The 25,714-nt window shown below is 36.6% G+C and overlaps 1 protein-coding gene across 20 annotated transcripts in view; it reads right to left on the bottom strand.

Moving 5' to 3' along the window:
* The window catches only part of CLASP1 (cytoplasmic linker associated protein 1), a 336,932-nt gene that overhangs the window by 41,835 nt on the left and 269,383 nt on the right, over positions 1-25,714 (bottom strand). For 11 of the 20 annotated variants that reach the window (XM_090279150.1, XM_090279145.1, XM_090279157.1 and 8 more), the window contains 6 exons: positions 10,643-10,806; positions 8,168-8,246; positions 7,021-7,164; positions 4,390-4,479; positions 1,149-1,292; positions 289-395 (listed from right to left, as the gene is read on the bottom strand). In XM_090279150.1, coding sequence (XP_090135276.1) covers positions 289-395; positions 1,149-1,292; positions 4,390-4,479; positions 7,021-7,164; positions 8,168-8,246; positions 10,643-10,806 — 728 coding nt within the window. The remainder of the gene's footprint in view (positions 1-288; positions 396-1,148; positions 1,293-4,389; positions 4,480-7,020; positions 7,165-8,167; positions 8,247-10,642; positions 10,807-25,714) is intronic. The other 9 variants (XM_090279172.1, XM_090279179.1, XM_090279211.1 and 6 more) reach the window with 1 other exon arrangement.

Below are 25,714 nucleotides of genomic sequence, written 5' to 3'. Positions count from 1 at the left end.
TACGTATAAGTAAGTACATGTAACTTTAATTTCAAAATCTTTAAGGTACTAGAAAGTGTTTAAAGCTGGAAGAATCTCAGACAACACTCAGCACAAACCACTAATTTTACTGTAGAAGTTAACCACTTTGCCCAAGATTATTCAGTTAAGATTTGGTTGAGGACTGGAATTCATGGTCTGCTCCTACCCATAAATTTTTTGGTATTAAGCTTGGTCTAAAATATAAAAATAGGCTAGACAAACACTGGAGTGCTTTAAATTTCTTCACTTCTGTTTTAATGGCATTACCTTGGAGATAGGCCCCCATGGGAACAGTTGGTGGGTGAGGTCAGGGGGCTGGTCCTGCTGCTGGTGTGTCGGGAGGGAGTCCGGCCAATTGTATTGCTTGGAGAGCCCTGGGGTGAAGGCAGAATAAGCATCATTACTCAAGGGCTAAATACAGAATATAGTCCACTTTTCTATTGGCCTTTTAATCCACATTTAAATACATGGGCAGAATATGTACAATCAGGATAAATTTTTTTTTTCTGAATTGTTATGGACCATTTTAAGTGAACATTAAACCAAAAATGGTGACTCTCATATAGGCCTTCCTGAAGCTGAAAGACTGATGTTAGTTGTGCTAGAGTAACAGATACAATTGAGCAGTTGCATCTCTGCAGTATAAAAAATATGTAACTCAATAATTAAATGACTAAATACAAAAATTTAGCCCCGACCAGGTGGCTCAGTTGGCTGGAGCATCGCCCTGTACACCAAAAGGTTGTGGGCTCAATTCCCGGTCAGGGCACATACCTAGGTTGTGGGTTCAGTCCCCAGTTGGGGCACGTACAGGAAGCAACCAAGATATTTCTCACATTGATGTTTCTCTCCCTTCCTCTCTCTGTAACATCGATGAATATATCCTTGGATGAGGATTAAAAAAAAAAAAAATTAAACATAATTTAACTGATGGAATAACCTAACTTAAAATAAGCATATTTAAATATCAGATTCATTCATTCACTGGGAACATGACAGGATCAAACCTAGTATTCCTACCTTAAGACACCCACAATCTATTAAAAGAGAACAAACTCTAGCCAAGGGCCCCACAGAGACCAGGATCAGTACAGTACAAAGGTACCAATCATAACCAGAGCACTCACCACACTGGTGTTACTGGAATTCTTGAGGTGATTATGCAGGAGTTTGGTGGCACCATCCTGGAATGTTTTTGGCAAGGCACCAAGTAACATGGTAAATTCAGGAGTGTTCAATTCAAACAGTGAAATTAGCACAATTTGTGCTGCCTAGAAAAGGACGACGATTAATTTATATAATGTACAATAGTGTATCTTAGTCAAAATATTCATTAAAATTGTCTATAATAAAAGTAAAAAAAATTGTATGAATAAAATAATATAAGGACATCTTTGCACAAAAAAATGAGATGCATCTGGAAAAAAATTATATTAGCAATCATAAATAGTCTGACTTCAACCTGGAAAATAAGTCCTAGTTGTATTGTAATGCCTCGGCCTTATACTTCCACATCACATTAATAATAAATTTCTACACCCCTTCCTATGTTGTCTAGAACTGGGAATGAAGCTGGTAAATATATAAATGAAAAAATCAAATTTTAAAGGGTTAAGATTGTTTAATAAATCAGAACCAGACAGGGCTCCCAATGCACCCTGGAATGAACAGGCTTCTAAACAAGTCGCCACTGAGTTATCTTGAGAAACTGTTTTTCTTCACCCCACTCCTAGTGACTGAGAAATACTAGAAAAAGATGGGAGTCTAAATACATCTGAAAAACTCCTACTTTAATACTTATGAAATGCAGAAAGAGACAGTCTTTGGGAAGCAAAGCAGACTTAGATGGTACAAATTATAAACTTATTCTCTGCCTTTTAGAAAACGTTCTATTTTTCTTTACTGCAGGACTGCTTGTAATCACTATAGCAGCAAGGTGGAAGCAATTAGCTGAAGCAATAGTAGCCAGATGAGACTAGAACTCCTCCAGCAAGCTAGTGCTTTCTATGGTACTGGTGTAGCAGCTGGCATTCTGAGCTTAAACACAATGCCTATGGAATCAGTTATACGGGTTTTGATTTAGAAAAACTATGCCAAAGAAAATTTTGGTTAAGTACTAACCGGCATTTCTTACAAATTTCTAAGAGTCAGAAGAAAGGAAAACATAAAAATCTTTTGACTAAAAGCGTAAGTGTATTTTTTCAAAGACTACAATTTTTAGGGTTGCAGTAATTATTGTGAATATTTTCTCCCCATGATAATAATATTACAAAAAAAACTGCTGAGAAATTCTTTGGAAATAAACACCACAAAATATTTCACTGCTTTCACAATGTGAAAATGCCTCAAGAAAGAAAAAAATACAAAGACCCAAATGCATCTAGGCAAAAATAAAAATTGATTACAAATTTCAAAATATCAGTAGGATGTTTTTACACAGTAATCAAAAATTACTTTTTCAACATGTCAAAATCACTCATTAGAGTATTGGGCAAAATCTTACTTTTTTTCTCCTGACATCCATATATAGGAATTAGTAACCTTCCAACCAAATTAAATCACAATAGGCCAGTTGCTTTCATGGCAGGTCAAAAACATTATCATAATTGTACTTAAATATAATGTCTATATTTCATTATTGAATCATTGTTAATATATCATTACCTGGAGGAATTGATTTTACCACCAATTTAATATGCTACTAACATGATTTCAATATTTGTATAAGAGCAAATTCCAAAAATCATGCAAAGTAACCTGTGCATTTTAAAAAACATTTTATTAGATGTTAGAAAAAATGCATGCAGAAAAAACTGCACTTCAAAGAGAAAGAAAGCAGGGGGAGCAAATCAAGCATTTATTTTTTTGTTGACTGAAAATGACCCTTGAAAATTATAAAATGAATAGTGTATTTTTATTTGAAATGTGCTACCATCTTACTTCCTAGAGTGATATGATATCTAATACTACAAACTTTAAAGTTTATCATGAAGCAAATCATAAAATTAGTGGGATTTTTTAGGAACAGGAAGGCTGCAAGATGAGAAGCCTAGAAATTGCACTAATTCATGGCTACTTAGCATCAGTGACATTTAGTTACGTGGGAAAAGAAAGTGCAGAAGACTAACTTTTGACTAAGAAACCTTCCCCTGATAATCTGAACGTCGACTCTGGACAAGAAATCAAACCAAAAGACAGGACATTTTGAATACATAGCTGAATGGAGAGATGGTACATGTGCGTGATTGATACATATAAATGAGTATGATTTATTTTTACATTCTCCGAAGTATAAAAATGCATATGATTTTAAACAGTTTTCAGAAGCCATCCTTTGGCTGAAAGCTGGTTTCAAAGTAAAATATTTTTCTAATGAGATTTAAGCTCCAGAAATGGATAAAAAGTGTCATTAAATATATTAATTTACAAATATTTCAAAGTTTTAAAAGGAATAAAAGTGTATGGTCCTAAGATACTTTATATACAACCCTCTGTGTTAGTGAGAAGTCAGAATACTGGACTCCAAGAAGAAAACTGGGTTATATTTATCATTACCATCAATACGCTCTCATTAAAAGAATAATTCCAAATATCAAGTAGAGTTCGAGAGGTTCATTAAAAAAACGCTTGGGTCATAGTTCATGTTCAGTAATGAATCAAATGGATTATATTCTTGTCTCATCTTTGACCTCTTGCCTTCGATAAAAGGTATTAAGTAGCCAAACAAAAAACTCAAAGAGTGCTGCTTTTTCTAATGGACAACTCTAGGGCAATTTATTTTAAAGATCAAGTAACAACTTTAGAAATAAATGACTCCCATTCACGCCCTTACAGTAGAATGTCACAGCTGTTTGAAAAGAACTCCCAGGCTTATCAAATGCTTTGGATGCTGTGTACCTTATAGCAGAAAATAATCCTTCCAGACAAGAGATAATTAAGCTTTGACAAATGCTTCAGTGCTGATATTAACCAGGGAAAACTTAAAATTTGGGAGGAAGAGGAGTTTGCTGATTAAGCATCTACTACTGTTCACTTCAGATTGTCATTAAAATTGCTTTAGAAAATCACTGGAAAAGGTATTTCAAAATCTTCAGACATTTCTTATTTAGAATCTGTCCTTTACTATTTCATTAAAATATGGTAGAGGTCTGCATTCAACATGGATGTTTTGGGGGGAAGGGAGTTAATCATAAAAACATACCAAAACAAACATTTACACAGCCACACAAATACACCCTCATGTAGAATTATATTAATTTTAGGTTTCTTCAAAATCTTCTCAGAGTCTTCACAAGGGTAACCAGTATTAATATTCTAAAGTGCAAACAGCAAAGTATCTTTTCCAAATAAGCAGAGTTTTAAATCTACCTGTTTACAATGTTCTTCCAAGTTTCCTTCTCCAAGCCCAGAGCAGGTTGAAGGTGACCTAGTGGGGAAATCCTCACCTACTCGACTACGCTGAAGCGGGGACGGACAAACAGGAAAGGTGGAGGGATTTAATCAGCGAGAAGCAGCAAGTGCTCAATCCATGGTTATTGTAAGCTGTAAAAGTATTTGGCTTCTTTTATAAAATCATGTACATACATAATCTAAGGCTAAGACTAAGAAGACTAACAGCAACTACCACTTTTAAACCTCAATCGTTTGCTAGGAACTTAATAATCATAATCCATCCTGGAAGGATCAATCTTTTTCCTCTATGTGATGAAACAGAAGATCAAAGAGATCAAAAATGAGACCTGAAAGAGGCAGTTACAGTTAAGCTGAGATACAAATCTTATTTGATGGTAAAATCCTTAGCTTTTAGCAGGCCATGCTGCCTACCTATATTCAGAAATCAAAATTTTTTCAATTTCTGAAATTTCAACTTTTGAATGCTGTTTATATACTTTCCCTGCTCAAAGCAACAGCCTCTTCTTATTTCTAGGTTTCTTTGCCATGCCTTCATTTGCCACATTTCTCAAAACATTTGGGGGCTACGTCAGTTATTTCCTCTGACAAAGTAGATGTGAAATGTTAAGAGAATCACATATGATAAGCAAATATACAGAGATTCTGAATCCTAAGGGCTACGTCAGTTATTTCCTCTGACAAAGTAGATGTGAAATGTTAAGAGAATCACATATGATAAGCAAATATACAGAGATTCTGAATCCTAAAATATAAACACATCACCAAAATTCCATGGTCATTATCACATTCCCTTTGAGTGATGAGAAAAGCAAATCTAATGCCAGAAAAAATTTGGTTTTTCATTTGTTACACCAAAAGCAACAACAAAACCAAAACAACTATCAAATAACAGCAAGTGCTACAACAGCAATATTTAGCTATGTTTTTATATTCTTTATTGCAATCAGTCCTCCCAATGACGCCTAAAGCAAATATTATTATTCTCATTTTACAAATAATAAACAAGAATTCAGAGGTTAAATAACTTGCTCAGCCACTAAAATGTAGCAGAGGCCGAAGTCAAAGGGAGGTCAAACTCTAGAACCCACTTCCTACTGTTAATACATGATCCCATCTCAACACAAACACAGGGCATTAAGAAAGGTCTAGTACACTTCTGCAAAGTCTGGTCAACACTAGTCATGGACCCCACACAGAAAAAAGAAAACTGTCTCTTTGGGAATACAGCAGACCAGGTAAAGGAAGTCTAGGTGGGGCTTTTCCATTCAGTCCCAGTCAGCCTCAGCCTGGTAGGTACACTGGTTTACGATCTGATTGTGGTTGGGCTTCTTCCTTCCTTTTCAAAACAACATAAATATGTAGACACCTCTCTCTCTCGAATATGAAGTGCCCCAAAACAGTAAGATAAAAAGGGAAACAAAATATTTAAAATGATAAAGAAATCAGAGTTGTATCAGCTTAAAATGTTTCTAAAGTGTCTTCCCAAATATGACCTTACAGAAACAGAGAATGAATTATACTGTCTGCAAACTTCCCAAGTATTGTTTGCATAAAACTAATATTCTCCAAGGATGGAGCCAATATGAAAGTTTACTACACTGAGTTCAGACTGAAGGACTTTTCTAGTGTTTAGAATATAAACTCACTCTACTTTTAGGGAATTAAATAACAATAGAAGAACTTGGTTTATGATCACAAAGTGCTTTTAAATCATCAAGATTTCCCTAGCACCTGATATACCTTTTAATAACTGCAAATGAAAGAGGCAGACACATATTTAAAATATTTAAAAGAAACAGGTAAGAGTATCTTTAGTGTACTGACTGAATTATCCAAGTAAAAATAACCTGTTTTATTTGTTTTACAGCTTTAAAATGATAAAGACAAATTTAGATCTTAGAGCAGCATAGTAAATAATAACAATTTCTAAATACATTTAGGTACTACACTCACTTAAGACAATCTTTCAAATACATCTCAAATTCTTGGGTAAGGCAGTTGCACTACCTACAACAGTATCTATATGAATATAAATGCACAATGGGATGGTACATCAAAACAGAGCACTTAAATAAAAGTGAATCTTCAGGAAGAATTTATCTGCAGTGCCCTGATACGTGGAAGTAGCTATGGGGCAAAAGAACACATATTTGAATACTGAGCTTTAACACAGCTATTTGAATCAAATCATAGTGCTTTACTACTCAATGCTAGCCGGGTATGTACAACTGAAAGTCATCGTGGATGGTTCCCAAAAGTGAAGATTCATCTGCTAAGTTGAATTTTACCACAATTGGCACAGTTTAAAGAGCTCCACATTTAAGTAAAAGCTGTCTAAGAAAACCACGAACCCATCATATAAGATCTCAGATTTTCAGTTTAACACTCAAGAGACTGGAATGAGGTAGAGCTAGAGAGAGAAGATAAGGGACAAGGGCAAAGTCTTGGTTTTCACAGAAAAGGCACAATAGAGGTTTGCCTATAGATGTGTGGGGCAGTTTGCAAGTTTCTAGATAAAGTTCTTTTTCTAACATATGTAAAGAATAGTCTGCCATTAAAACTGCACTGCAGCTCTCTTGAACATACCTTTCTCACATCTGAACTCTTTGGTTCTGTTGTCCAGGTTATAATTCTAGAAACGGCAAGCCTGGTCTCACTAGAGTTTATAAAATCTGTTGGATCCATCTGCCTGGCAAGAGACTCAATGTACTTCAGGATTGCAACTTTGACCTGAAAGATCCAATAATTATAAACATTATGTAAACTTCATCAATTTTTAAGCAAAATTATTAACTGGTGATCAGAGAAAAATAAACACTATTGAGGGGATACCTTCTTTCACCTGGAATTATGGTTCCACATGGAGCCAGCATGAATCAGGAGAAAAAGCATGAAATGACTGAAAGGTAAGTTTGGGAAGTAGAAGAGAGGCATGCAGCTTAACGCTCTGCATTTTTAGAGTGTGCTTTGCTCCTCGCGTATGCTGCAAGACACTCACAGGGCAGCAGCCCATGTGGGGAGGCCATGGGACTTTCAACTCTGCCACTGACTGGGATGGCAAGTACAACATTGTAGTTAGTTTTGTTTTTTAGACATTCTAGGCCATATCTTGCAAGGCAGCATGTTCAGTAACCAAGCTGACATTCTGCTTTAACTTTTCCACTGATGTCCCAATTGGTTTTGACCTCAGGAGAAAAGGGTTTTTACTGACTGGGCCTATCCTAAAACCCCAACAAAAGTATAATGATCAAAGACCAGATGGTGCACATGACCTGTCCCAAATGAAAACAAATCCTTCCTCCAAGTTAGTTTTATTAGAGGTATGATTTTATAACAATATATAAGAAATAATTTTCATGTGTTAGGATGTTAATATTCTTAAAAATTCCAATAGGATACCTACTTCAACAAATCAGAATTTTCTAGTTTAAATACTGTGACAGAGTAATAATATCCAAACATTGGTAAGGACATGGAAGAACTAGAGTTCTCATACATTGCTGGCAAGAATATAATACAACCATTTTAACAGTATAAAATAATGTTAAACATACGCCTCCCTAATAAATCAGCTATTTCTCTACTGGGTACTGAACCAAAAGAAATGTAAAGATGTCCACAAAGAAGTGAACAAGAACACTCACAGCAGATTTATCTGTAACAGCAAATATAAGTCATGTGTTAAAAAAATTGACTTCTAGAGGTTGAATTGTAATGACAAATTTTTACCAACCTTGAGGTTAGGAGTCTGAGTTTGATCCACAATAAATCTCATCAAAATGTTAAATTGTTGATCAAATGGAAAGGAGTCCCTGGGTTTTAAAAAAAAAAAGTGTTTGTTTTTAAAGAAAAATTTATAACATAGTATAAAACCATATAAAAAGAAAAAATACACTGTTGTAGATCAGGAGTCCCCAAACCCCGGTACTGTCTGTGGCCTGTTAGGAATCAGGCCACACAGCAGGAGATGAGCTTGAATATAATGTGCTTGATTCATTCCGAAACCATCCCCTACCCCCAGTCTGTGGAAAAACTGTCTTCCACAAAACTGGTCCCTGGTGCCAAAAAGGTTGGGGACCACTGTTGTAGGTTAATATACGTAAAATCAAGCCTGTTCACATTTTTTAAACAGTACTTTTAATCTTATATTAAATACTATAGTAATACACATTAAATTAAAAATTCAGAAAAAGGGAAATCTTGTTAAATGTCCCAAAACACATACTAAACTTCTCCAGCTATCTTTCTAAATATCACTTACCCAGAAAACACTGTCAGTTTCCAAATCTGATTTTTACACCCTGATTACACTGCCTATAGCTGACCTTGCTTAAGCTAACTATATTGTCACCCTTGGTTCTAGCTGGGTAAGTGCTTATGATCTCTGTTTGGTATAGTCACAAGAAGAGCGCCTGTGGGATACTCAGCAAGAAAACCCCACATTCAGCTACAAAACATATACAGAAGCCCAAAGGCCCTAGAAGACCCTCTCCAGCTCCATTTCTTACCTGTTATTGATCTCATTTCTTTAGTCACCTCACATCTTTGGTCCAACTGAGTAACCCTGAGGGCTCTTGGCTAACTAAAGTCAGTGCTCACTCTCCCCCTTAAGATGCTGCCATTACTAGTATCAGCGTAAAATCACATAATGGAGCCCATGTGGATAATGCAGACATACCATCCATACTAACAGGAAATATAATGCAATGCAAACATCTATTAAATTAAGGCTGAGTGACTGCATTGCTGTCTTTTGACTCTCTTAAGAGACTTTTCTCAATCTAAAGAAGTATAAAGAAAGAAAAGAGATGCAGGTTCAAAAATATAAAATCATAGGATTTTATATTTGGATGTGAAATTTAAATGAAATAATACAAGAAAAATGTAAAGTGCATCACACATACTAGGTATTAGTATTATCAGAATTATAATTACTATTAAGAAGTAAACTTGACCCAAGAGCACATCCTTTTCTACCATAATTATTTGTACACAGGAAGTTATGAGGACCATTTCTGGAAGCAAAGTACACTTCAGTATACTACATGATTTAACTGACTCATATGGGTATAAATTAAAAAAACAAGGTCGACAAACCACACACAAAACATCTCTCCTTTCTTCTGTAACAAATAATTGAAGTGTTTAACTGGGAGATATACCCTCATGTTAGGTACAGCCAAAGAACAGAAACGAGGCAGACTTGTAATCAGGTCTATCACTGAGCCCCTCAGTACTCACTGACTGATCCCAAAAAAGCTTAAGTAGCTATACATCTCAGCTGCTGAGAAAAAGGGAATGATAAACAATTTTTAGTGGCGTAGATGAAATACAATGAGAACAGGATTCTTAAAGAAAGAGGCATCCAGGAAAATTAACAGAAAAAAGTAATTGTTTTCCTTGATCATCAAAGGTTAGGAATATAATTGTTAATATCCTTGCCATCCCTAAAAATCTTAAATCATCTTGTCATTCATAAATTCACTTAAATTAAGCAAGTGACCTGTAGGCCAACTCTGGCTCACAAATGTTTTATCTGGTTTTGACAGTGTTAAGAAAAAAAATTCTCAAATGTGTTACCTTAACTCTCATTTCTGACCATCCTTGAAAAGTCTGGTACCACTAGGGCCAGGTTCCAACATGGCCACAACTGACCACACCTCTGCATCCCATCTTTGACCCTCCCTCTTATCTACTTCACTTATTTATTATAAGCTCGGTCAGCCCAACCTTGCAGCCCAGGCCTTATAAATCCACTGCTATACTAATGTATAGGAATGTTCCCTAACTCCGGCTTACACAGGAAATTTTTTTTTTTTAAAAAAGGCTGAACCACAGAAACAGAGTAGAACAGTGGTTGCCAGTGGATAGGAGGTGGGGGAAATGGGGGGATGTTGGTTAAAAGGTACAAACTTCCAGATATAACATGAATAAGTTCTAGAGATCTAATGTACAGCATGGTAATTATAGTTAACAATACTGTATATATCTGGAAGGTCCTAAGAGAACAGACCTCAGGTGTTCTCACCACCACTACAACAAAAAAATAATTATGTGAGGTGAAGGAAGTATTAACTAACACTGTAGTAACCACTTATCAATATATACATGTACCAAAATCATCGTGTGCACTTTAAACTTATACCATGTTCTATGTAATTATATCTCAAAAACTGGGGAAAAAGTGGTCTACTCCCTGAACACTTACCTTGTAACATCTAGAGCCTTCTGAACCTTTGCTTGCACAGATCCAAGTAAATCTGCTCCCATTTTCTTAAGTAATTGTGTGAGAAGAATAAAAAGCCAGTCCTGCAAGTCATCCTTATGAATTATTATAAAATCAACAAGAGTCTCCAAAAACATACTGAAAACCTAGACACAAATGAAAACCAAATATTTCACATAATTCATAATTTCCTCCAAAGTCTTCAAAACATTAAAAATGTCTATACTGGCTTTGCCCAGTCTCTTATGACTTAGGTTAACACTGTTAACAACTGATCACAATATGGAAGACAAATATATTAAACAAAATAAAGGAAGAAGAATTGGAACTTACTCTCTGATGTGAATTCCACCGCAAACCAGGCCATGCAACAAAACAAATACCATGTTAGTTCAGAGTGAATTAATATAATTTCATGCAGTTTCTTCAAAGACCTGAAATGGCTACAAATTGATAACATACTCTCTCTCCTCCAATACACCTTTAAAATTCAGCACAGAGAAAAATAACTTGAAAAGTATTAGTTTACTTATTTTTTAATTTTTAAGTACTAGTTTAATTTAGAAGCATCTTTTTATTTCTCTTGAAAAAACATTTAAAACATCATAATTCTATACAATTATTGTTCATTATTTATTATTCAAAAATACTATAAGAAGAGTTTCCGTCAAGATGAGAGTAGGTAGACACTGTACCCTCCTCCTCTTGTGACCACATCAAAATTACAATGAAATTATAGAACCACCACCCTTGAAAACCACCTGAAGACTAGTTGATCAGAAGTCCTATAACTAAGGATATAAAGAAGAAGCCACAGCGAGGCTGTTAGGAGGGGCAAAGACCCAAAACGAGCTTGTCCCACACCCCGGAGTGAAGGTTAAGACTTGGCAGGCATAACTTGGCTGTGGAAGACCCCCTGAGAAGTGAGACCCAGCCCCACACCAGGCTCCCCAGCGCAGGGCACCAGACCTAAAAGATAAGTCCCTTAACATAGGACCATGAAAACCAGTGCAACTTGGGTCTGAGAAAGACAAGAGGCTTCTAGAAAAGAAGGCATTGGAGGTCTTAAAGACTTACTTAAAAAGTTTCAGGGACAAAAGGGGATTAACTAAATTGATTAGCTTTAGGGCAAGGGCTACAGGGGCAGGAGTGGGGACAGCTCTCTCCTGGACAAAAGTGTTGGCAGGTTGCACTATTTCTCTGTTGAGTCCTCACCCCACCCAGGCAGCAGCTGCCAGCAGGTGACAAGTCTGAACTCTCCAATAATCTGGCTAACACTGTTCAATGCACTCTGATGATTTCAAAACCCCGTAAGTCGTTAGCCTGGCCTGAACCTCTTTTAGCTGCTGTTCCCATAGAAGCAGCTGGATTGTGCCTACACTGCAGAATTTGCTAACATCTCTCAAAAATACACAAACCCCAAACAAGCAGCAGCTGGTCTCAGCATTCCCCATACCTCTTCTAGTGGCAGCCAGCCTCTGTTTACAGCACAGCCACTCCCAGGAGTCTCCAAGGCCACCACAGGCGGATACCAACCACAGGTCACTTTGTACCTTCTAACAGGTAGCCCTTGGGCAGACACAGACAGAGGCTACCATGGGCATGCACTGGAGTCCCTCCCAAGAGGCCCCAGAATCAACACACAGGGTAGCCAGCTTCAGACCCCATCACAGCACCACACAACCATCTCCGTAAATGACACACAGAGAGAAGACTCAGCAGGCTACAGAGCACAGCTGCTCTGTGGGGTCAACCCCTTCCTAAGAGCTGGTCCACTGTGGTCATGGCCAGTCCTCACAGCCAGTTATCCTGAGGTTCAATTTCACACATGGTAGCACCAGCATTAAGGCTACAATAGGAGAGAACACTACACAAAGGACACCCCTGGAGCAACCTACATAGGTGACAGAGAGCATGCACCACATGACCCCACGGGACACCTAGTACATGAAGTCACTCGACCAAGACTGGAAGATATAGCAGATTTACCTAATACATAGAGAGAGACAGAGAGAGAGACAGAGAGAGAGAGAGAGAACCAGCCAAAACAAGGAGACATAGAAACATGTCCCAAATGAAAAAAAAAAAAAAAAAAAAAACAGGATAAAACTCCAGATAAAGAACTAAATAAAACGGAAGCAAGCAATCTACCACACTGGGAACTCATACACTGCTTTGAGAATGCTCCATGAATTTTTGGGAAAAAAAAAAAGATCTCAGTGCAAACTTCAAAAAGGAGACAGGAAACAAAAAATGAGAAAACGTAAAAAAGAACTGGTCACGAAGGAAAAATACTCTACTAAAATAAAGAATATATTACATGGAATCAACAGCAGATCAGAGAAAGCAGAGGACTGAATGAATGATCTAAGACAAGGGAGCAGAAAACATCCCATCAAAATAGCAATAAGAAGAAAAAAAAAAAAAAAGGTAAGTGATCTCTGGGAAAATATCAAGTATACCGACATTTGCATCATGGGGGTGTCAGAAAGTGAGGAGAAAGAGCAAGAGAGGCAAACCTATTTGAAGAAATAATGACCAAAAAAGGTAGATAGACATATAGACTTCCGGCCAAGGCAGAGGCGTAGACAGACTCGCTACATCTCCCTCCACAACTAAGAAGGAATACAACTACCTCAAAACTAGAGACAACCAGAAGTTCCAGAAAATCAAACTGCATGGAAGTCAATCAAACAAAGATACAAAGAAGAAATACTCATCCTGACAGGTAGGAGGGGCGGAGCTGGGGTGGAGAGGACAAGTGTGGTGGCAGTAGCAGCGGCAGCAGCGGCGGTGGGCTGGAGGAAAGTGCAGTCCCACTTTTTAAAAAGGCAGGAGGGACCCCTGCCTCCTCCCACCTCCTCACCGGACCTCACAGCTCACGGTCCCAGGAACGAGGAAAATCAAGTCTCATTGCTTCTGACTGTGCAGACCAGTGGGGGTTGGGGTGGAGGCAGAAACTGCCTGTCTCTCAGCAGAGTCCGACTGTTTAAAGGGCCCCCACGATCCTAGAACGTCCGCAGACCCACCCACTCTGGGAACGACAGTCAATGCAGCAGCTAGAGGGGCGTCAGTCCAGTGCAGAAGTGGGAGAGGTGCCTGGAAAATGGGAGAGTGCTGGGCTGGTGGCATTGTTCCCCCTCGGACGACTCCCCCATGATACAGCACCACAACGAGATGAAACAGGCCACCCTGTACTGACGAATCCCTAAGGCTCCGCCCTTTACAACATAACAGGAGCGACAGCTCTACCTGGGATAAAAAGGCAAACAAACACAGGAGCCTGTCAGAATGAGGAGAAAGAGAAGTATGACCCAAAAGGGGAAACAGATCAAGGTTCCAGTGGGAAAACTAAGCGACGAGGGCATAGCCAACCTCAGAGATGAGGAGACAGAAAACCTAACAGACGCAGAATTCAAAACACTGGTGATAAAGATACTCACAGGATTGACAGATATGCTTGAGTACAGCAAATGCATAAGAGAAGAAGTGAAAGCTATGCTAAGTGAAACGAAGGAAAATCCACACAAAACCAATGGTGAAAGGAAGGAAAAAGGAGTTCAAATCAATGATTTGGAACATAAGGAAGAAAAAACAGTCAACCAGTGCAGAATGAGGAAGCAAGAATTTTTAAAAATGAGGAAAACTTCCCAAATTTTGTGAAGGAGGTGGACATACAGGTCCAGGAAGCACGGAGGGTCCCGGGCGAGCTGGACCCACAGGGAACCACACCAGGACGCATCATGTCTGAGATGCCAAAGGTAAAAGATTAAGACAGAGTCCTGGGGGCAGCAAGAGAGAGGCGGAGAGTTGCCTACAGGGGGGTGCCTTTAGGACTATCAGCTGATTTCTCAGAGGACACTTTGCAGGCAGGAAGCAACTGGCAAGCAGTATTCAATGTGATGAAAGGCAACCTGCAACCAGGATTACTCTATCCAGCAAAGCTATCATTTGGAATGGAAGGGCAGATGAAGTGCTTCCCAGACAAGGTGAAGCTAAAGGAGCTCATCATCACCAAGCCATTATTATATGAAATGTCAAAGGGACTTATTTAAGAAAAAGAAGATCAAAACTGTGAAAACTCAAATGACAACAAACTGACAACTATCAACAACTGAATCTAAAAAATGAAAACAAAATCTAACTAAGCAAACCAGAATAGGAACAGAATCATAGGTACGGGGATCATTTGGAGGGTTATCAGCTGGGAGGGTGGAGGGGGAGATGGGGAAATGGTGCAGGGATTAAGAAGCATAATTGTTTGGTACGAAATAGACAGGGGGATGTTAAGAATAATATAGGACAGGGTGAAGCCAAAGAACTTACATGCACGACCCATGGACATGAACTAAGTGGGGGTGGGATTGCTGGAGGGAAGGGGGTTACTGGGCAGAGTGGAGCAAAGGGGAAAAAAATTGGAACTACTGTAACAACATAGTCAATAAAATATACTTAAAATTTTTTAAAAAAGTAAATAATTTTAAAAAAAAGTAGATATACAAGGCCAGAAGATATATAAGTGCAGTGTCTCAAACAAGATAGACCAAAAGAGCACCACACCAAAACACATCATAACTAAAATGCCAAACCTTAAAGAAAAAGACAGTTAATTACTTACAAGGGAGCTCCCTTAAGACTATCAGCTGATTTTTCAACAGGAACTTTATAGGCCAGAAGGGACTGGCATGAAATATTCCAAGTGATAAAAAGCCAAGGGCCTACAACCGAGGTTATTCTATCCAACAAGGCTGTCATTTAGAATTGAGGGAGAGATAAAGAATTTCCCAGATAAAATAAAACTAAAGAAGCTTGTTAACACCAAACAGCAAGCATTATAGGAAACATCAAAGGGACTTCTTTAAGAGAAAAAAAGCAATATAAAAAAAAATAAATAAGGAAATACAGTAAAGAAAAAATTCTCACCGATAAAGACAAAAACAGTAAAAGCAGTAGATCAACCCACCTATAAAGCTGGTACAAAGGTTAAAAGGTGAAATTAGGCAATTTGTGTAATTACAACAACAAATTAAGGTATATACACAAACACATACACAAAAGAAGTAAAAAATATGACAAAAACATAAACATGGGGGCAAGGAGAGTAAAAATGGGAGGGATTTTAGAATGTGTTTGAATTTCAGTGATCATCAACTTTAAAACTAGACTGTTAAAAACACAGCCTGGTATATATGAACCACATTGTAACCCCAAACCAAAAATCTATAGATATACAAGAAATAAAGAGAAAATAATTTAGGTACAACACTACAGAAAGTCATCAACATACAAGATAGTAAGGCAGTAACAGAGAACTACAAAAACAATCATAAAACAATAAGTTGGCAATAACTGCATACTTACTTTAAGTGTAAGTAATTACTTTAACTATAAATGGACTAAATGCTCTAAGGAAAAGATACAGGGTAGGTAAAGGGATAAGAAAACAAGACCCGTACATATAGACTGCCTACAAGAGACCCACTTCAGATTAAAGGGATGGAAAAAGATATTTCCAAAATAGACTTTCAAACAAAGGCTGTAACAAGAGCCAAAGAAGGACATGTCATAAAGACAAAGAAATCAATCCAACAAGAGGATATAACTCTTTTAAATATTTACACACCTAATGTAGGAGCACCTAAATATATAAAACAAATATTGATGGACATAAAGGGAGAGATCTACAACAATACAATTATAGTCGGGGACTCTAAGACCCCACTGACGTCAATGGATAGATCATACAGAGAGAATATCAACAAGGAAACAGTGACCTTAAATGACATGTTCAACTGGATCATCATCTTATAATTGATACTTTAGGATATTTCATCCAAAAGCAATAGAATATACCTTTTTTTTTCAAGTGCACATGGGGTATTTCCTAGCACAGATGACATGTTAGGCCATAAAACAGAGCTCAATAAAATTAAAAAGACTGAAATCATATCAAGCATCTTCTCTGATCATAATGGTGGGAAACTAAAGTCAATTACAAGAAGAAACTGAAAAACACAAAAACACATGGAGGCTAAATAACATGCTACTAAACAATCAACCAGTTAATAACAAGATTTTTTAAAAAATCAAGAGACCTAGACACAAATGAAAATGAAAACACAATAACCCAGAATCTATGGGACAGAGTAAAAGCTATTGCAAGAGGGATATTCATAGCAGTATAGGCCTACCTCAAGAAGCAAGAAAAATCTGAAAAAAACAATCTAACCTTACATCTAAATGAACCAGAAAAACAACAACAAAGCCAAAAGTGTGTAGAAGGAAGGAAATAATAAATATCAGAGCAGAAATAAACAACATAGTATAAAAGAATACAAAAGATGAATGAAACCAAAAGCCCCAAAGCTGCATATTTGAAAAGAAAAACAAAATTGATAAACCTTTTTAACCAGACTCACCAAGAAAAAGAGGACCCTAACAAATAAAATCAGAAATGAAAGAGAAGTGACAATTGACACAGCAGAAATACAAGGGATTATAATACTATGAGCAATCATATGCCAACAAATTGGACAATCTGGAAGAAAAGAATAAATTCTCAGAAACATAAACTCTTCCAAGGCTGAATGAAGAAAAAACAGAACATCTGAAGAAACATAACTAAGAAAATCAAATCAATAATTTTAAAACTCTCAAGAAACAACAGTCCTGCATCAAATGGCTTCACAGGTGAATAATACTCATCCTTTCCAAACTATTTCAAAAACTTGAAGTGTATGGAAGGATCACAAGCTCATTTTATGAGGCCAGTATGGCACCGATAACAAAAGCAGAAAAAGACATTACCAAAAATATTATAAGCCAATATCTCTGATGAACATATATGTAAAAATCCTCAACAAAATATCAGCAAACCAAATTCAGCAATACATTAAAAAGATAGTACACTACCATCAAATGAAAAGTTAATGCAACTAAAACGCAAAAAATAAAAATAAATAAATAAAATAAAGATTTGTGCAGTGGATGGGGAAGGTGCTGTGACTAACTGAATGTGTGCAAAAGTGCAAAAGTGGTCTGCGAGGTCCTGTGCTTGAGATTTCTTTCTGGATGATGCTCCACAGTCAGATAGACCAGTTGAAGTTCATAGAGATCGCACTGAGACATTAACTGAGAACAAACGTGATACCATGTGGGAAACAGCTGACATACTCAAAATATCCAAATCAATAAAGTTATAGGTGAAAATGAATTTTATTTAATGGAAAAAACTACGGACTTTTTTTGTTGACCCCATATATACAGATGCACCCCAAAACTACTAGAACTATTATATGAATTTAGTCAAGTAGCATGATACAAAAATCAATTGCATCTTTATACACCAATAATGAGCTCCATATCAGAAAAAGAAATTTAAAAAAATCCCATTTACAATTGCATTAAAAAAATACGTGGAAATAAATTTAAACATTTGTAAGGCACTGAAGAAAAAACTTAAAGATACAGCCTCACATGCATGTGCCTGCCTGCCACACCAGCCCACCTGCTGGCTGGCAGGCAAAAGCGCACTTGCCATCCTCAACCTGGGCTGCAGCTGAAGGAGGATGAAGAGAACTAGAGGAGCTTTGGAAAACTTTGGGCGCTGCTTCTGGATAAAGAGCTGGGGGAGCAGTAGACCAGATCCCAGGGCAGACTCAACCCCAGTGCTAAGGGAGAAATCTCATAACCAGACTACTCCCCTCCAAGAAGCATCAGCTGGAGGCAGCTCCACAACTGTCAGAAGTGGGCAGAGTGACTCTCAGGCAGATAATTTAAGGGAAGAACCCACCAAAGAGCAACACAACAACCACCAAAACCAAAATACTTCTACAGAGTCCAAATAAAAGGCATAAAGAACATCCCAAGAGCATCAAGTTAAGGAGATCAAGGAGTCTGCACCACTGAATCACACAGGAGTCCTACCTCAGAAGGTCAAATTACAAAGGCAGAAAATAAAAGCACATCAATCCAAGAAGCAGAAACAAACAAGAACAGACACCTGGGGAGGTGAAGAAAAAACACCCCACCAAAAGGAAAGGAGGAATTCCCAGAAGGAGGGATAGATGAAATAGAGGCAAGCAACCTATCAGACATAGAATTTAAAACAATAGTAATGAGGAAGCTCAATGAACTAAACTGACTCAAAGAAAACTACAATGAACTCCAGGGAAACTACACAAAGAACTCGAGGAAAACTACTAAGAATTCCAGGGAAGCTACAAGGACCTTACTGAGAACTATACCATCATGAAAAAGAACATAGAAACTACCAATAAGAACCAGGAAGAAAAGAAGAATACAATTTATGAACTGAAGAACACAGTAGAAGCAATCAAAAGCAGGCTAAATGAAGCTGAGGATTGAATCAGTGAGTGAGAGGGCAATGTAGAAAAAGTCCCAGACAATGCAACAAACTGAAAAAAGACTTAAAAAGAATGAAGGGGTTTAAGAGAACTACAGGATAACATGAAATGCAATAATATCCATATCATAGGGATGCCTGAAGGAGAATAAGAGAAGCAAGGGATAGAAAACTGGATTGAAAAAGTAATGATGCAAAACTTCCCGAACATGAGGAGTGAAAACATCTCACAAGTACAGGAAGCACAGAGGGTCCCAATGAAGGTGAACCCAAGAAGGCCCACTCCAAGGCACATCATAAACAAAATGAAAATACTCAAAAACAAAGAGAAAATCCTAAAGGCAACAAGAGAAAAAGTAAATAACATACAAGGGAACTCTGAAAAGGCTATCAACCGATTTCTCAACAGAAACTACAAGCCAGAAGGGAATGACAAAAAATATTTCAAGTGATGAAAAACAAAGGCCCACAACAAAGACTACTCTACCCAGCAAGGCTCTCTTAAAAAATGGAATGTGAAATAAAGAGTTTCCCAGACAAAGGAAGACCAAAAGAATACATCTCGACCAAACCAGCATTGCAAGAGACGCTAAAGGGAATGCAGTAAGAATAAAAAGAGAGAGGGAGAACAACAAAGGTACAAGGGAAATAAATAAATATCTGTCAATAATAACCTTAAATGTAAATGGATTAAATGTTCCAATGAAAAGACATAGGGTAATGGAATGGATAAGAAAACAGACCTACATATTTGCTGTCTACAAGAAACACACCTCAGAACAAAAGATATACACAAACTGAAAGTGAAGGGATGGAAAAAAGTATTCCAAGCAAATGGACATGAAAAAAAAGCTGGGGTAGCAATAGTTATATCAGACAAAACAGATTTCACAGCAAAGACCATAAAAAGAGACAAAGAAGGACATTTCATAACACTTAAGGGGACAATCCATGAAGAAGATGTAACCCTGGTGAACATATATGCACCCAACATAGGAGCACCCAAATATATAAGGAAAATCTTGGAAGACTACAAGAAGGATATCAACAGCAACACACTCATAGTAGGGGACTTTAACACCCCGTATCAACAATGGACAGATCTTCCAAGCAAAGAAACACCAAGGATACTGAAGCATTGAACATCACTCTAGATCAAATGGACTTAGTTGATATATATAGAACTTTTCACACCAAAGAAGCAAAATATACATTCTTCTAAAGTGCACATGGAACATTCTCAAAGACAGACCATATGGTAGGACACAAAACAAGCCTCAACAAATTCAAGAAAATTGAAATTATATCAAGCATCTTCTCAGATCACAATGCCTTGAAACTGGACATCAACCTCAAGGATAAAACTGAAAGACATTCAAACTCATGGAGAATGAATAACATGATATTAAATAATGAATGGGTTAACAATGACAACAAGGAAGAAATCAAAGTTTCTGGAAACTAATGATAATGAACACACAACAACTCAAAACCTATGGGAATCACCCAAAGCAGTCCTGAGAGGAAAGTTCATAGCAATACAGGCCTACCTAAAAAGGATAGAAGAATCTCAAATAAAAATCTAACCCTACAGCTACAAGAACTAGAGGAACAACAATAAACAAATTTCAGAATGAGTAGAAGGAAGGAAATTATCAAGATCAGAGCAGACTTAAATGACATAAGAGACTAAACAAACAATTAAAAAGATCAATAAAACTAGGAGCTGGTTCTTTGAAAAGATAAACAAAATTGACAAGCCTTTAACCAGGCTCACCAAGAAAAAAAAAGAAGAGAACCCAAATAAACAAAATCAGAAATGAAAGAGGAGAAATCACAACCGATACCAAAGAAATACAAAGGTTTGTAAGAAATTACTATAAACAACTGTATGGCAAAAAACTTGACAACCTAAATGAAATGGACAAATTTCTAGAAACATATCATTCTTCCAAAACTGAATCAAGAAGCAGAAAGCCTGAATAGACCAATAACAACCAGTGAAATTGAAGCATTAATCAAAAAACTCTTGGCACGCAAAAGCCCTGGACTTGACGGCTTCACAGGCGAATTTTACAAAACATTTAGGGAAGAACTAATGCCTACCCTTCACAAACGATCCAAAAAATCCAAGAAGAGGGAAGACTCACAAACTCTTTCTATGAAGCCAGTGTTACCCTAAATCCAAAACCAAGTCAAGACATAACAAAGAAAGAAAACTACAGGCCAGCAATGCTGATGAACACACATGCTAAAATCCTCAACAAAATATTGGCAAACAGGATCCAGCAACACATTAATATCATACACCATGATCAAGTGGGATTCATCCCAGGGATGCAAAGATGATTTAATATTCACAAATCAATACACATAATACACCACATAAACAAAATGAGAGATAAAAATCACATGATCATATCAATAGATGCTGAAAAAGCATTCGATAAAGTACAACACCCATGTATGATGAAAACACTCAGCAAACTAGGAATAGAGGGAGCATACCTCAACATAATAAAGGCCATATATGAGAAACCTGAAGCCAACATCAAACTCAGTGGACAAAAACTGAAAGCATTTCCCCTGAGATCAGTAACAAGATAAAAGATGTCCACTCTCTTCACTCCTATTCAACATAGTGTTGGAAGTTTTAGACACAGCAATCAGACAAGAAAAAGAAATAAAAAGCATCCAAATTAGAAAAGAGGAAGTAAAACTGTCATTATTTGCAGATGACATGGTAGTGTATATAGAAAACCCTACAGACTCCATGAATAAACTACTCAACATAATAAGTGAATTTGGCAAAATTTCAGGGTATAAAGTCAATATTCAGAAATCGAAGGCATTTTTGTACACCAAAAATAAAATATCAGAGATAGAAACTTTAAAAAATCCCACTTACTATAGGAACAAGAAAAATAAAGTATTTAGGAATAAACTTAACCAAAAAAATAAAAGACCTGTACTTGGAAAACTACATAACACTGAAGAAAGAAATTAAGGAAGATACAAATAAATGGAAGCATATACCATGTTCCTGAATGGAAAGAATCAGCATAATTAAAATGTCCATACTACCCAAAGCAATTTATAAATTCAACGTGATCCTTATTAAAATACCAATGACATATTTCGCAGACCTAGAACAAATACTTAAAAATTTTTATGGAACCATGAAGACCCCGAATAGCACAGTAATCCGGAGACAAAAGAACACAGTAGGAGGAATCACAATACCTCATATCAAACTATACTACAAAGCTACTGTAATCAAAACAGTCTGGTACTGGCATAAGAACAGACGTATAGAGCAATGGAACAGAATAGAGAGCCCAGAAATAAACCCTGCTCTATATGGTCAGCTAATATTAGACAAAGGGGGAAGGAACATAGAACGGAGTGAGAAGAGTCTCTTCAACAAATGGTGCTGGGAGAACTGGACAGGGATGTGCAAAAAAATGAAACTAGACCAACTTACACCACACACCAGAATAAACTCAACATGCATCAAAGACTTAAATGTAAGCCGTGACACCATAAAAATCCTAAAGGAAAACATAGACAGGAAAATTTCAGATATCCTAAGGCAAGGAAAATGAAGGAAAGAACAAACAAATGGGACTACATCAAATTAAAGTGTCTTTTCAGCAAAGAAAACATCAGCAAGGTGAAAAGGGAACCAACCATATGGGAAAATATATTTGCCAATGATCTCTCAGAAAAGGGATTGATCTCCAAAATATATAAAGAACTTACACGTCTCAACACCAAGAAGACAGACAATCTAATTCAAAAACGGGCAAAGGACCTGAACAAATAGTTCTCCAAGGAGGATATACAGAGGGTCCATAGACATATGAAAGAATGCTCAACATCAGTAGCCGTCAGAGATGCAAATAAAAACCACAATGAGATACCACTTTATACCAGTCTGAATGGCCATCATCAACAAATCAACAAATGCAGACTGGTACAGTCACTATGGAAAACAGTATGGAATTACCTCAAAAAACTAAAAATGGAACTGCCTTTTGAACCAGTGATCCGATTGCTAAAATTATACCCGAAGAATCCTGGAACCCCAATTCAAAAGAACTTACAGACCCCTATGTTCAGAGCAGTGCTATTTACAATAGCCAATTGCTGTAAACAGCGTAAGTGCCCATCTGTAGATGAGTGGATCAAAAAACTGTGGTACATTTACACAGAAAAATACTATGCAGCAGAAAGAAAAAAGGAACTCCTACAATTTACAATAACATGGATGGAATTAGAGAGAATTATGCTTAGTGAAATAAGTCAGGAAATGAAAGATAAATACCATGTGATATTACCTAATACAGGAGACTAATGAACACTGCAAACAAACAAGCAAAATTGAACCAGAGGCATGTGAACAAGGAACAAACTAATAGTTCCTGGGGGTGGGGGGGCAGGGAGAGATGGGGGTAAGTAGGGTAAGGGTTTAGTAAAGGAACTAGTATAAATAACCCATGGACATGTACAATGAGATGGGGAGGGAGCAATGGGGGAGAAAGTGGGACAACTGTAATAGAAAAATAAATAAACAAAAAAAATTAAAAATGTACATACCCTCGACTTTAATATTTAGAATATAAGAATTCATTAGCTTTTATTAGTAGGAAATAATTTTAAAGAAATCTGAAAACTTGGTAAACATAAATGTTCAATAATATATAACAGCATTTTTATTAAAAACATATTTAAAGATACAAATAAATGGAAGTATATACCACAATCATGGATAGGAAGACTTAACATTGTTAAAATGTCCATACTACCCCCAAAAATCTATAGACTAAATGTAACGCCTCTCAAAATACCAATGAAACTAAACAAAGAATCCTAAAATTGTAAGGAATTAGAAAAGCCCTTGAATAGTCGAAGCAATTGTGAGAATAAAAGAACAAAGATGTAGGTATCACACTATCTGATTTCAAACTGTACTGCAATCTACAGTAATCAAAACAGCACACAATTTGCATAAAACAGACATATAGGTCAATGAAACAGAATAGAACCCAGAAATAAACCCATGTCTATATGGCCAGTTAATATTTATGACAAAGGAGGTAAGAATATGCAACAGGGTAAAGACATCTCTTTAATAAATGGTGTTGGAAAAATTGTATAGTTACATCCAAAAAAAGATAAAAATAGACCAATTTTCTTATACTATATGTGAAAATAAACTGGAAATGGATCAAAGACTTAAATGTAAGACCCAAAACCATAAAACTCAAGGCAGTACACTCTTGACACTGCTTTTAAGTTGCATTATTCTGGATACGTCTCTGGTCAAGGGTGACAAAAGAGAAAATAAACAAATGGGACTACATCAAACTAAAAAGTATATGCACTGAGAAAGGACCATTAACAAAACAAAAAGACAGCCTACTGGATAGATGAAGATATTCACCAATGATATGCCAGATAAGTTAATTTCAAAGTATTTAAGAAATTCATACAACCTAACACCAAAGAAATAAACAATCTGATTTAAAAATGGGCAGAAGTGATTAGACATTTCTCCAAAGAGGACATACAGATGGCCAATAGACATATGAAAAAATATTCAATGTGATTCATAACAGAGAAATGCAAATTAAAACCACAATGAGGTATCATCTCACACCTGTCAGAATGGCTATCATCAATAACTCAATATATAACAAATTCTGGTGAGGATGTGGAGAAAAGAGAACCCTTGTGCACTATTTGTGGGATTGCAAACTGGTACAGCCACCACGGAAATTCTTCAAAAAATTAAGACTAGAACTACCATTATGACTCAGAAATTCAACTTCTGGGTATTTGTTCAAAGAAATCCAAAACACTAATTCAAGAAGACACATGCACCCCTATGCTCACTGCAGCATTATTTTCAATAGCCAAGATATGGAGGCAACGTAAGTCCCCATCAATATACAAATGAATAAAGAGGTGGCACATATATACAATGGAAGATGACTCAGTCATAAAAAGAATGAAACCTTGCCATTTGCGACAACACGGATGGATCTATAGGTCATTATGCTCAATGAATTAAGTCAGTCAGAGAAAGACAAATACTATATGTTTTCAATTACATGTGGACTCTAAAAAACAAAGTAAACAAACAAAACAGAAACAAACTCATAGATAACAGAGAACAAACTGATGGTTGCCAGATAGGAGAGCTGGGGGAAAGGGTAAAAGTGGCAAAGGGATTATAATACACAAATGCCAGTTATAAAAACACTCACAGGGATGTAAAGTACATCATAGAGAACACAGTCAATAATACTGTAATAACTATGTATGTATCGGGTGGGTACTTACTTATTAGGATGATCACTTTGTAAGTTACAGAAATGTCTAATCACTATGTTGTACAACTAAAACTAATGTAATATTGCCTTTCAAGTGCAATTTTAAAAGTTTTATAAATATTATCATGTAACACCTATACAAAAAAATAATGTTATAGGATGAGGGGAAAAGACTTGTGTATCTATTTTTCATCTTAGTCATCTATTTTAATGCATGCTAATTCAGATATTTCAAGTAATATTTTTATATAAAGATATTTCAAAAGCAATAAAAAGCTTTATAAAAGATTATGGCTTAGAATAAAAGGTACTGACAGCTCAAAAATTATCATGCTGCTGTGTACTCATTAT

The sequence above is a fragment of the Furipterus horrens genome, unplaced genomic scaffold (genome assembly GCF_987537825.1).
Source record: "Furipterus horrens unplaced genomic scaffold, mFurHor1.1.pri manual_scaffold_1, whole genome shotgun sequence".
NCBI classification, from domain to species: domain Eukaryota; kingdom Metazoa; phylum Chordata; class Mammalia; order Chiroptera; family Furipteridae; genus Furipterus; species Furipterus horrens.
Note: the sequence above shows the minus strand (reverse complement) of the source record. Positions and strands in the feature narration are given on the sequence as shown.